At 38.4% G+C, this 14,672-nt stretch overlaps 1 protein-coding gene across 1 annotated transcript in view; it reads left to right on the top strand.

The window, feature by feature from the left end:
* Window positions 1-14,672, top strand: part of Ca8 (carbonic anhydrase 8) — a 91,144-nt gene that overhangs the window by 51,957 nt on the left and 24,515 nt on the right. The window contains exons 5-7 of the mRNA XM_071602312.1: window positions 2,055-2,117; window positions 4,266-4,314; window positions 6,051-6,163. Of these exons, the coding sequence (XP_071458413.1) occupies window positions 2,055-2,117; window positions 4,266-4,314; window positions 6,051-6,163 (225 nt within the window). The remainder of the gene's footprint in view (window positions 1-2,054; window positions 2,118-4,265; window positions 4,315-6,050; window positions 6,164-14,672) is intronic.

Raw genomic sequence — 14,672 nt, 5'->3', positions numbered from 1 at the left:
AGAGGTAAGAAAGTGACAGATCTCACGGTCCTGGAGGACTCACCGGATTGTGTTGGCACAGGAGCTGCTGCAGGATTTTAGCAGTTGGGTGTGGAGACTGTCATGTGTACTTGGATTTTGGTGGTTATGACTTTTTCACATATGAATTTATTTGGTAAAGAAGAAAGGTGATTGAGCAACAGCTGGAGTTTGTTGCAGGATATAAAGTTTTGCTTGTAAAGTGAAGAATCTTCATGAATAGAAAGAGCCACGAATAGTTATGAAGTGCCACTATATGTAAAATCTATTTGATGCTCTACAACACCATGCAGGTTAAACAGGATAATGAGTGACATTAACTGAATGATAGTGCACTAAGCACTGTTCCAAGTTGTTTGATTTGATCTGACCTTCAACCCTATCACTTTATCCTCCCCACTTATGAGTGACAAAGGATATACAAGTTAAGTACATGTACACACACGTTTCTTTCTTTTTTGTTTTGGTACTGGGGATTGAACCCAGTGGTACTTAACCACTGAACCACATGTGCCCCAACCCATTTTTTTTTTTTTTTTTTTTTTTTTTATTTAGAGAGAGGGTCTCACTGAGTTGCTTTGGGCCTCGCTAAGTTGCTCAGGTTGGCTTTTAACTCATGATCCTCCTGTCTCCGCCTCCCCAGCTGCTGGGATTACAGGCATGCACCACTGTGCCTGGTGAGGCTAAGCACATTTGCCCAAAGTCACATAGCCAAAAAGTGGCAGGGTCGTGATAAGAATCCAGGTAGTCCGACACAAGGGAGCTCACTCCTGACAAACTGTTATGTGGCCTTACAGTACTCAGATTGGAATCTTCTCAAAGAGTTCATGGTCTGGCAGGAGCTGCATGAAATGAAAATAGACCACGGCCAGAGGTGCAGGCATCCAAATGTTGCCTACGAGTTAAACCAGTTAGACGAGGAGGGTCCATTTCTTCTGAAGACGGGGTGAAGGCTTTTGCCTAAGATCCAGCCTCCTACACTCATGGGGACATTTTTCTTTTCTTTTTCTTCTTCTTTTGTTAACTTCATGAAATTTATTTTCTGTTTTTAGAACCTATTTCAGGAATTGCAAACACTTCAAAAATAATGGGAATCTGATTACACTGAACAGATTGACCTATCTTATGTTAGGCTTTTCTTGTCTTTTTTTTTTCCCCCCTAGCATATTTTACAGTCGGTTGATATTGAGAAAAATAGAAAATGTGTGCATGTTGAAAGTTAGTCCAGCTTCTCATAGGTCATTCTTCAAAAATGTATGTGGAAGAGAAGAAGCTGAGGGATAGCAGTGATTGTTTCCTGAGGTGATAAGTGATCTCTGCTCTTACTTTCTCCATTGTCATGGACCACTGAAAGCTTTGGAAGTGTGAATCAGCTGGCACTTCAGATTTGCAAAGTTAGCATCAAGGACACTAAATATCAAAAAAAAAAATAGTTCAAATCTCAAATTTCTTTGGAGTACTTTGTATACCAAGGATATGTGCTATTTCATAATAGAAAGCTATTGAAAGCATATTCTTAAGATTAAATAAAATGATGGCTATAACAATTATGATCAGTGGTAATCAAGAAAAGTCTTGATTTTGGTAACTTTAATATAGAACATCACATACCTACTCTTCAAAAAAAATTTCAACTTTGAGAAATATTTATAATAATGATCTATAAACACCAGAGGCAAGAATGCAAGAGTTTGGATATGTACTGAGTGGTTTTAATTAAAATATAGGCTTGACACTTTTATATAATAGTCTTGTTTAATTTAGTATTTGAATTATGGCACAGTGAGTGACACCTGTGCATAGAAATATGAAGCCAAACGGGTTCTTGGGTATCATAGCTAGTTTACTTTCTTGTACTAGCTGTTACAACTTCAAATACCTTAAGTAGATGTTGACCTGGCCATAAAAGGAAAGGTCATTTAATTCCCCAGAAAGGACATGCAGGTGGATTGGAACCTCACTTTTGGTTACTATTTTGAATAAAAGTAAAGGATTTTAAAATATTGTGTTTGTGGTTTATGCTTTATACATTTCAGATAGGGAAGGAACATGTTGGGCTCAAGGCTGTGACTGAGATTCTCCAGGATATTCAGTATAAGGTAAGTTGTTCTTTAAAACAGAAACTCTTGTGTCTAAGAGGCCCCTGGACCAACTCTTGATAATTCTCTAGAATCCCCAGGACTCAGAAAAGCTGTTCTATTTATGGGATATAAAAGTGCAAAGTTACAGTTCAAATCTAAGTAAAGGGCAGAGGCACAGGTGGGCTAAAGTTCAGGGGAAACCTGAAGAAGCTTCCAGGTATCCCCTCCCAAGAAGGTCTCATGGGGATGCCCCAGTTCTCCCAGCAACCATGCGTCAGGTGCATATTATGTTGCCAAACTGGGAAGCCCACCTGAGTCCTGGCATCTAGAGCTTTTATTAGGGGTTGGTCAGGTAAGCATGAAGGGCTTACCTAACCACTTCAGCTCATCAAACTCCAGGCTTCCTCCCCACACCCTAGGAAAACCAGGCATCCATAAATTATATGGGCAGGACAAACCTGTCTATTCACACTGGTGCAACTTGGCCCAAGGCTCCAGGCATCATTAGGAGTTCACCATAAATACAGCAAGACCCAGGCTCTCCAGGTCTCTTATGGGGTGGAATGTCCCAAGGGCCCAGGAGTTTTCTACTAAGAGCTAACCAAGGGCTAATACTAAAGACAGGATGTGCAGGGTTTGGGCAGCCTTGGCCTACTGAGTTAACCCTTACTGTTACGTATTATAGGAAAGCATTATAAATGATTGGAACCAGACTTCAAAGTATGTATGTTAAGTAATAACAACAACAATAATAATAGTAGTAATAGAAGGACACATAATCCATATGATAATATACCAGAGAAGGTGATTTAGATCAATATGACCCTGTAATGTCATGACACAGCATTGCTGGGAAGTTAAGCTCTGTTTTAAACAGGACCTTCAATGCCTGTGCTGAGTTGAATGTCAGTAATCTTGTGCCAGGTAGTAGTTTAGTCCTGTTTGGCCACTGGAGATATAGAGCAGGCATTGAGCTTGCTTGACTTAGGGGTTCCAAGTACCCAATGCCAATTATGAGATCAGTCTGAGAATCAAGTGTGACTGTGGTTCTCCACTAGCATAGGGAAGGAACAGGTCATTCTGAAGGCTGTGATAAAGAGCCTCCGAGACATTCAAAATGAGGTAAGGTGATATGTGAAAGAAAATAGAAAGACTGGTTGTATAAGAGATCTCTCAGACCACCTCCAGGGCCTCTTGAATCAGGGAGAATCTCCCTTAAGTTCTGCTGGGTGGGCTCTTAAGGAACCCAGCTACTGATGGAGTCCACACTAGTCAAAAGAAAACAAGTATAAAGAGGGTGAGGACACTTTGTGAACTGATATTTTCCAGTAGAAATGCACTGAGGAAATCTCCCTCATTTATTTAGCTTACAGGACATCAGTCATTATGGAATACAGAATCTGGGGTAGGACAAAGAGGGCTAGATTCCTTAAAGTATAAAATAATCCCATGAAGGAGGGAAGAAACTTCTACAATGTTGTTTGTGTATTAATAGACAGAAATCCAACTGTCCTCCTGCCTCTGAGGCCTGAGCATTTGAATGACACAATTTAAAATAAGGATCATAAGTGTCAACTGTTGAATAAGGGTGCAGATATTTCCCTTAAAATTTAAATCTTGCTTTGAAAAAAGTTGACTGGAATAGAACATTCATATCTGAATTTCATCTCTCCCATTCTGGATGAGAAGATCACCCAGAATAGTTCTTAGAGTTGAATTTTCAAATGCACATGGGACAAAATGACAAGTTGGGTGTCAGATTGTAATGCCCAAGAGGTTAGGAACTGTGTTCCAAACAGGCAAGAGGAAAGTTTCTGAGCCAGGGCTCTGTGTTTTATACCAAGTCTTGGGTATGAGTGCGATAGAAGCAGAAAAAGTAGTTAATATGGGACAGATGGACACCAATTGTAAACTCCACATGAGGAATCAAAGGGCAATCGGAACTGCAATAGCGAAGAAAATAGCCATAGACACAGAGTAGAAATGTCTTGTTTGCATCTCAATCTTGTTCTGATGAGAAAGCAGAATGATACACCTACAAATCTAGGGGACCCAATGAGGCCATTCAGAAAAGACTTCAATCTAGAATTTTAGTTCGAATAATATTTTTATTTTTTAAAAATTAGAAATTTTATATTGACATGGAGTAAATTTTTTTCCCCCCAGGGGAAGTCCAAGACAATACCCTGCTTTAATCCTAACACTTTATTACCAGGTAAGCAATTTTTTTTTTGGTACTGCTCATTGAACCAAAGAGTGCCTTACCACTGAGCCACATCCCCAGTCCTTTTTATTTTGGCATAGGGTCTCACAGAGTTGCGTAGGGCCTTGCTACATTGCTGAGGCTGGCCTTGAATTTGTGATCCTCCTGCGTTAGCCTCCTGAGTTGCTGGGATTATAGGCATTGTCACCATGCCTAGCCATAAAATGAATTTTAATTATGAATATAACCATACTATTTTTCTCAGAATATATATATATATATATATATATATATATATATATATATGTGTGTGTGTGTGTGTGTGTGTGTGTGTGTGTATGTAGTTATATATATGGTTATATATATGTATAATTATATCTTATTAGTTAATAAAGTTTATTTGCAATTGATATTCTCTGTAGTAAATACTAGTTTCAGATTTCTCCAAATATAGGAGTAGAGACTTGAAACAATAAAAAAAAAACAACATTGCTACTAGTTCCATTAATCCATGAAGAACTTCCTTATGTCTGTCATCTGTAAAAATTGATACCTTTTGTGTAAAGTGCCTGCATGATAAAAGAACCTTGATGAACCTTGATATTCTTCTAAGATTGGTCAGTAAAGTACTTATTAATCTCTAGAGTGAAATAAACTTTGTATCTAATTTCATAAGGTTACTTTATTGTAGTAATACTTTTATCTAGACATTATTCCAATTGTGCTTATGCACACAGGTAATAATTATGCACAAAATATGCACAATGAAACTTGGATTTCAAGGTGGTTTTATATTAAATTTCAGTCTTCACATTTCTCTGCCTAAATTATATTCTGTTTCATAGTGTTTCAAACAAAACCAGATAATTTATTTTGTCCTGCTTTCTACATTTAATTGCTCTACAACCAGCCAATTTCTGTCAAATCTTAACATTTTTCCCATTATATTTAATCATGAATTCCTCTAATGCAAAGCTAAATAATTTAATGAGAATGAAATATTTCCTTCTATATTATGGTTTTAATATTTTGCTGTTGAAGAAACAATATAGACAAGGCTAGAACCACGGTTAGAAGCACAGGCTGCAGCCAGACTGCATGGGTTCCAGTCTGGTTCTGTCGGTTATTAGCTGAGTGACCCTTGGAAAATTCCTAACCTGTGGTTCAGTTTCCCCATCTGAGAAATTGGACTAATAGAAGCATCTGGAGTATTAATTTGATGTGAAGATTAAGTGAATTAATGTTACAATGCTCAGAATAATACCTGCCATGTAGTTCAATAAGTATTAGGTACGAGGGCTGGGGCTGTAGCTCAGTGGCAAAGCACTTGTCTAGCATGTGTGAGGCACTGGGTTTGATCCTCAGCACCACATACAAATATTATAAAGGCATTCTGTCCATCTATAAGTACAAAAAAAATAAAAAGTATTAGATGTGAGTCTATGAAGTAAATCCTCTAAAATGAAAATAGAAACATGGATGTTTTCTTCCTAGATTAGTTAAACCTGATAGACACATATAGTAATTTGCTGATAAAAATCACTATAAACATTCATCATGTTTTTCATTAGTTATTTTCTTGATGATGATTAGTTTAAGAACACGTATGTGAGGCTCCGACTTACAATTGTTATGCCCTTCTGAGAAGCATCATGGGGAGATTTGTATTTCTGAACACTGCTGTTGGAGTCTTCCAGATCATTGTCAATTAACCTGCCTTTTCCTGACACGTCCACGTGGTCACACAGACCCTCTGCTGCGGGACTACTGGGTGTACGAAGGCTCTCTCACCATCCCGCCTTGCAGCGAAGGTGTTACCTGGATATTATTCCGATACCCTTTAACTATATCCCAGCTACAGGTGAGCACACTCTTAAATCTCTCAGAGTGAAGTTCTGCGTTAAAGGTTAAATATTGTTTCTGTAAAAGGAAAATGTCTGTTTTATGTTTTAGCTCCCTTTAGATCAGTCATACCTTTTCAGATGAAAGTTAAATGTCTCAAGCCAGTGAAAGCAGTGGAAAGGTCAAAGAAGAACAAAAATCCAGCACTCATTTATAGATAATAAAGTTTTTTAAAAGTTAGTTTTTACAGAGTAAACAGAAGTCACTGAAAGAGCCAAACTTTTGATTAGTCTAGTTATTCCTTTATGATGTTTTCTCAGGTGTGGAGAGGAGAAAGGTCTGGAATAAAGTGAGAATGCTGATTATTTTTGTCAGCTCCTTTTCACTCCTTCCCTGGCAGTAACAGGAGCCTTCTATGTGTGGAGAGGCCAAGAAGCCAAAAGAATGCCTTGGAATGTTCTAGATTGTTCTATGACTTTACTTTGGGTCATCCACTGAGGCCTTGAAACTCTATAAAGGTTCTCTAAATGCTAATGCATACTGGTGCAGTGTGGCACACCTGTAATCCTGCTATGTGGGAGGCTGAGATGGAAGGATCCTTTGAACCAGAAGTTCAAGACCAGCATGGGCAACACTGCAAGATGTTATCTCTAAATAAATAAATACATACATAAATGCCAGTGGATGTATTTATTTATTTATTTATAGTGGATGGGAACACCCAAGTGAATTGCCACTGGAATGTTAGCTGGTTGAACATGAGGCAACATCATTATAAGGAATTTGAACAATGATTTTGAAGGGACTGGCAATATATCTTAGTGGTAAAACAATGCCTAGCCTGGGTTCGTTCCTCAGTACCAAAAAACAAAACAAACAACAAAAACCAACGATTGTGATATTATTACAAGAAAGTTGCTTTAAATATGTTATGGTTTAGATGTGAAGTGTCCCCCCAAAGCTCAAATGTGAGACAATGCAAGAAGGTTCAGAGGAGAAATGATTGGGTTATTAGAGTCTTAACCCAATCAGTGAATTAATCCCCCTGATAGGGATTAACTGAGTGGTAATTGAAGTGGTAGGGTGTCGCTGGAGGAGGTGGGTATTAGGGCATGGCTTTGGAGTGTATATATTTGTATCTGGCAAGTGGAGACTCTTTCTCTGCTTCCTGATCACCAAGTGAGCTCCTTCCCTCTGCCACACTCTTCTGCCATATATCCTGCCTCACCTTGAACCCTGGGGAATGGAGCCAGCGTCTTATGGATGGAGACCTCTGAAACCATGAGCCTCTAATAAACTTTTCCTCCTCTAAAATTGTTCTGGTAAGTCACAGCGGTAAAAAAGCTGACAAAAACAAAATATCTCATGTCCTCCAGAGATGCATCCAATGGACATATTCTAGAAAGCTATTTTCTCTTTATGATCAAGCTCAAAAAGGCAATACTCAGAACAAACTAAGTTTTCTTTAGTAACATTTTACAAATTTTTTGATATCTTCCTTCATTTTTAGAAGTTAAGAAGCTCAAGTTTCCTGCCAACACATTCAGGTCTCTTTTTATTTGTCCTTAAATCTTTAAAATTCTTTTTTGAGCATTTAATATTTTTTCTTCTTTTCTAGGGATTAATTTTAAAAGTTCCCCATCCAGCCTTTCCTCTCCATACTCATCATTATCTTATGGACTTTTATCAAATCACTTCTGAGTCTTCATATTTTCCACATGACAAATCCTGATTCCTTTATTTATTTATTCATCTTTGTTATTATATGAAACGTATTCCTCAGTGCCAGCTTGGCATAGAGGGTACAGAGATTAAAACAGATTAAAGTTTTCACTTTCAAAAACTTTACCACAGAGTTGGGGAGGAAAATGGTCATATAGGTAATCATAATTATAGTAAGTAAGGTGGAAGAAACCCAACCCAGACTGAGAGGTTTAGGGAATAATTCCTGAAAAATATTAGAAAGTTAGTCTGGCGAAGGAGAGTGAAGAAGTTAGAAATTTGAGTTTAATAGTAAGAATAGAGGGTTGCGCTAATGATGTCTAGATTTGAGATTACAAAGCAAAGATGGTAGCTGTTAAAACAGATAAAACTCAAAATTTCAGTGATGTACTGTGGATATCTATTTCACATGAACATTTCAACATATATGTTACTGATTCACATAGAAGAGTCCTTTTTTTGTGCAGCCATTCAGGAATCCAGGGTGAAGGAAGTTCGTCCGCATTCAGTGCCTTCCTCTCAGAGTTGCTCTTGGAAGGGGCTCTTAGCCAGCAGGAAGAGTGTGAAGATCTCAAGAGAGAATTTTCAAGGGCTGGTCCTAAAAAATGGTGAACTCCCCTATGCTTACTTTCTGTTGGCTACAACTAGTTACATGATCACACCTACCTGGGGGAAGGCTGGGAATTGCATTTTTATGTCATGTTCAGAAGAATGAACTCAGTGATCAAATCAGCTACTGATTGCTGCCACCATGGCTGGGGTTGAGTATTAGTGGACATTGCCAGCTGGTGAAAAGCATCTGCAAAGACTTGGAGCCAACAGAAAGCAGAGGGCATCTGGGGAGTGCCCATAGTTAGCCTGAGGGCCTGTTCTTTAGAGGAGGTTGGAGAAGAGAGCAGGGGCCTGACTTTTGTTATCCTGCCTGGTGCTGTATTGTGGAGGTGAACTTCATCCTGAAGGTACTCCAGAATCCCTGGAATGCAGCAAGGAGGAGACATGACCAAGTGTCAGTTTGATAAACATTTCTGTAGCTGCAGGATGATGGTGTGAATCTGAGTTACCATGGTGGCAGTGAAATGAAGGGAAGGGAATCGCTTTAGAAATAATAAGGAAGTAGAATCAAAACTTGGTGGCTGAAGACATAGGAAGGATTTGTGGGGAGGAGAGATCCCTCTGTTATTCTCTGGATGTGGCTTGGTGAATATTAGGTGTCACTTTTCAGCATAACATGGAATCAAAGAGCAGGTTCTATGGAGAACTGTGAGCTCATGGTTGTAGACATCTATACATGGTGGGTGAAGCGCTAAGTATGGAAGAGGAGACCCTTCAGGAAGAGAAAAGAGGTGATTCTGGGAACTGCAGACTGGCAGGGTACCAGGGGTCTTCTTTGTAAGAGGTATCCCAGGGAATGGCTTGTGAAGCAGGAAAGTCAGGAGGCAGATGGGACATCTGGAGGGAGTAAAAAGATCATGAGTAGCAGATTCTGCACACACAGCAGTTAAGGGCTGAAATGCGTGAATTGGGCTTAGCCCCAGGGAGAAGTGTTAGACCTAGAAATGATATAGGTCAGCTGAGTTTCTATAGTGACATTTGTTCAGCTTTACTTTGTTGAGGGATAATTCTATAATACTAGATCAAATCTTTTAGTGAGAAATAAATACTTTTTCTCTGTAACTACAAGTTTCATTTTATTGAAAGTTGGTTGGGTTTAACCTTGTTAAGCCACAGAAATTCTTTGTTCCTCTTAGACCTCTGTGAAGGATTCCTTGCTGGTATAGCACTGGGGATGTTCATGCTGAACTCCTGAGAATGCTAACTGAAGTCCCGTGGACAGGATATAATATTTTACTACCTTGTTGACCCATGGGCTATTCTGAGATCAGGAATAAACCATTGCTTCTTTAGGTCTCTGGCTTCAAAGAGAACATCGGTTTGTTATGCTTTTGAATAAAGGCAATGACCTAAGTCTAACCATATCTTCCTTAAGGGGAGCCAAAGTCAAAGGAATGTGTATTAGAGAGAAAAATCTCTACTGCCTTTGAAAATGGATGACTTTCCAATTAGCTGTAATCATTCAAGAAAAATGATTTAGGTGCTCTTAGCACATGGCACCATTGCAGCATCTCTTCAGAGGGCCAGAGTGTTAAATATAGACAGTGTGCACACACAGAGAGACACAGGTTGATGTATATTAAAATGCAATTTAGAGTGATTTAGAAAAACAGTGTGATCTCGGGAGAGTGTAAATCAGTCTGTCCTTGACTCAAAGGCTTCCCTTGGTGCTGCTCCTCATATCATTTCAGAAAAAGCAGGGCAAAAACTCAAGAGGTCCAGAGACGGCAATGAAAATGAGAGGAACTAAAGGGAGAGGGTGTGATTTTAGAGTCTAGATCAAGAAAAGTTGAGATGCCTTATAATATTGTACTTAAAGGGAGGAGAGGCAGGAGGCAGACAAGGAATGTGTGTGAGAGAGAAAAAGAGCTAGCAAGAGTGAGAGTGAGAGAAAGAGAGGGAGGGAGGGAGAGAAAGGGAGGGAGGGAGAGAAAGGGAGGAGAATATATGGAGTATGTGTGTGAGAGAGAATATATGAAATATTATAAAATAATATATATATATACATATATATAATAACAAAAAGAATAGTAAATGGTAGGTAGAGTCTCTACCTAGTTGAATAAACTGAGAAAAAAATAAAACCTTGCATTGAATTAGAGGAAAATGTCTCCTATATCATGGGTTAATGTGTAATTAAGCTGCTGAATGTTGTTACGGAGGCAGTTGGTGTCTTGAAATGCATCATCTGCTGTAACATAATAGTTTGTGCACTAATGACACTGAAGAGGGTGCTCTGGGTCATGATACTTCCTATTAAATGTGCAGCAGCTAAGATTCAAGGAGGAGGAGACTTCTGCTGAAGTACAGTGTTGATAATTAAGCCCCGAGTTAAGGGTTTACATTGTCCTGAGCACCCTGAGTCTAGAATCCAGGACTAGAAGACCTTGCTTAGTTGAATTTTTCATTATTCCTGATTTGCATTCAATATACTCGGGTGGGAAAACATGATTTGATGGATTTGAATGAATGTAATTTTCTTCTTTCTAGGATCTATAACCATTAAATAAATTTAAGATAAATAATGGTCTAAGGATGAGGAAATCAAAGTAGAAATAAACAAACATTTTCTTTTACAAATGGATTGTTGCTTGGAAATGAGATTCCATGATTAAAATAAAAATACCCAAACTTCATCAAATCTGACAACAGAAATTGTAAGACACATCCTTATTTCCCAGCCATTGAAATGTGCACCAATATTCATCTCAGAATTGATAGAACATCATTACGGTTTACTCTCCTTTTCCTGCATTTCCCTCCTACTTATCCATTTCAATTTCTTAGCTTATCTGTATTCTCCTATTAGCTATTTGTCTCTGATTTTTCTCTTTCATTCTAAAGTAATACCAGTGCAATGAAGGAACATGAATGTGTTTACTGTTTTTTCACAACATGGGCATATGTCTCTTGGAACTTTGTAAACAACTGTTTTTTTTTCTTTTCAGTCTTGCCTTCTCTTTATCCCTTCCCCATTCCATAATTCTATAGGTTGAAACATGGGTCTTTTCATGGCCTTGAGAGTCCAAGTTAGGACACTTAAGTTCCTGGTCTGTGGGTTGGGCTCTAAGCCTCTTCTTTTTTTCTTTCCTTTTTTAAATTTTTATTTTATTTTTTGGTGTTGGGGATCAAGCCAGGCCTTGCATATGCTGAGCACACACTCCACCACTGAGCCATGCACCCAGCACTGTGCAGTGAAAATGTCTTGTCAGCCACCACCAGCACCTTCAAGGTCCTGCTCCCAGTGACCTAAAACTTTCCACTAAGCCTCATCTCTTAAATTTTCCTCCACCCTCCAATAGTGCCAAGCTGGAGACCAAGCCTTTAACATGTGGGTCTTTCAGGAATATTCCAGAACTGAACTATAGCAAACACAGACTGGGTAATTTTTAATGAATTTGTTTGACTTGTAATTCTGGAGGTTGTGAAGACCAGGAAGGAGTATGGCACACACATCTGGTGAAGGTCTTTGTGTAGAGCAGAAGACCAACGGAGGGTGGGAGCAAGAGAGAGCTGAGCTTACTTTTGTAAGAAACCGACTCTCACAATTACTAACTCTTTCCCATAATAACAGCATTAATCCATTTGTGGGGGAGAGTTCTCATGGCCTGATCACTTCTTATTAGGCCCTACCTCCTGCACAACATAACATATTATTCTAGCTCATTTGTTTTCATTATTAATAAAGAAAAATGGGAATACTGACATTTTTGTTAAAGTATTTTATTAGTATGATTGACATACAAAAAGCTATACGTATTAAATATAAATCATACACAAATATATGCATTAGGTGAATTTGGAAATAAGTAAATATACCCATGAAACCATTGCCACCATCAAGGCCATAGACGTATCTGTTAGCTTCCTTCCATATTATGTATAATGGTGGTGGGGGTGGTGGTGGTGATGATGATGATGATGTGTTTATTTGGTAAGATCACTTAATGTAATATCTATTCCCTTAGCACTTTTCAAGTATATAATACAGTATTGTTAGCTGGAGGCATTATGTTATATAGTATATCTCCAGAATTTGCTTATTTTGCATACCTGAAACTTTGTACCTTTAACTATCTCCTCCCCATTTCTACCTCCTTATATCTCTGGAAACCTCCATTCTTCTTTCTGCTTTCATGAGTTTGACTGTTTTAGATTCCACATATAAGTGATATCATAAGTATCTGTCTTCCTGTGTTTGGCTTATTTCTCCTTCTGGAAATAAAATCCAGAACCAAAGGAACTGAAGTCATATCTTAAAGAGGCATCTGCACTCCCCTGTTTATTGCAGCCAAGACATGGAAATAACCAAATGCCCATAGAGAGAAGAATGCCTGGAGGATACTGATTTTCTGTATTTCCTTTTTAATATGATGACACATAAAATATAGTCATAACAACTTGGGACCTCTTATAAGTTAATTTGTGCCAAACTATGAACCCTGGGAATTAACCCATTGAATGCATTCATAAAGAAAGCAGTTTTAAAGCTGAACATGAGCGAGTAATCTGATTTGTTAGTGAAGGTTGAACAAATGTCTTAGATCTGCTAGAGTGCCTGCCTCTCTGATTCAGACAATAGTAATTGTTCAATCTAATACCTTTAGAAGACTTCTTCCTGTAGTGTTGGCCCGCTGTCCAATCTCTCTTTCAAATTGGTTAAAAACAAATACTGTATTGTAATAGAGACACCTTAAAAGTGTAAGGTGTCTCTATTGTAATAGAGACACCTTAAAAGTCGATGCAATTGCATGTTCAAATAGATATAATACTGATGTTTTCTGCAGTGCCCTGACAGTTGAGTTTGTTGGAGACTCTTATCCTGAGATATGATCCTCTTCATTTGGCTCAGTCCCTCCTTTCTTAGTGGGCTAATGCAGCATGCACTTGAAACCATTTGAAGGGACTAAAGGGGTTTTGAAGGGTGGTTACTTCAGAAAAATTGCCATTTCAGAAAGATGCGTTTTTGCCACCATCCCTGTTGACATTTGAATCCTTCAAAGCATGGCTGTGATCAGAGAACTGCATTTCTTGTGGAATCGTTTTCTTAGCAAGCAATGATTTGAGGCTGACTGTTGATTTAGATCTGCTTTTCCTGAAGTAGTTTTCACAGAGTGTGCCTCAGGTCGAGCCCTGGGGCTTGAAGAATGTGACTTCTGTTAAAAATACGTAAATATAAAACTCACCTAACTTTAAAGTAAGCTTCAAAGTAAATGAAAATGGAGTCTTTCATATAGCACATTAGGGAGTTAGGTGTCTAGTCCACATTGTTCATCAGTGACCGTGTCTATGGTCCGCTTCATTGATTCTGGCTACAGGTGTAACTTATGATTATGTATAAAGTGAATGCTAGAAGAGATGACTTTACATTTTCTCAGTGAATTGGTTTATTATCAATTGTAGCTAACTATTTATCTCAAAATGCTAACGGTTAGACTTCAAAAGAAGTTGTTGTGGTAAGAGGGCTAATATTTATCAAATATTTTCTTTTTTTTCTTTAATTTTTATTGTTGGTTGTTCAAAACATTACATAGTTCTTGACAAATCATATTTCACACTTTGATTCAAGTGGGTTATGAACTCCCATTTTTACCCCAGATACAGATTGCAGCATCACATCGGTTACACATCCACTGTTTTACATATTGCTATACTAGTGTCTGTTGTATTCTGCTGCCTTTCCTATCCTCTACTATCCCCCATCCCCTCCCCTCCCATCTTCTCTCTCTACCCCATCTACTGTAATTCATTTCTCCCCCTTGTTTTTTTTCCCCTTTCCCCTCACTTCCTCTTGTATGTAATTTTGTATAACCATGAGGGTCTCCTTCCATTTCCATGCAATTTCCCTTCTCTTTCCTTTTCCCTCCCACCTCTCACCCCTGTTTAATGTTAATCTTCTTCTCATGCTCTTCCTCCCAACTCTGTTCTTAGTTACTCTCCTTATATCAAAGAAAACATTTGGCATTTGTTTTTCAGGGATTGGCTAGCTTCACTTAGCATAATCTGTTCTAATGCCATCCATTTCCCTGCAAATTCTATGATTTTGTCATTTTTTAATGCAGAGTAATACTCCATTGTGTATAACTGCCACATTTTTTTTTATCCATTCATCTATTGAAGGGCATCTAGGTTGGTTCCACAGTCTTGCTATTGTGAATTGTGCTGCTATGAACATCGATGTAGCAGTGTCCCTG

Source organism: Marmota flaviventris, chromosome 15, assembly GCF_047511675.1.
Source record: "Marmota flaviventris isolate mMarFla1 chromosome 15, mMarFla1.hap1, whole genome shotgun sequence".
Classification (NCBI taxonomy): Eukaryota; Metazoa; Chordata; class Mammalia; order Rodentia; family Sciuridae; genus Marmota; species Marmota flaviventris.
The sequence above is the reverse complement of the archived record's forward strand: the minus strand, read 5'-3'. Positions and strand labels throughout refer to the sequence as shown.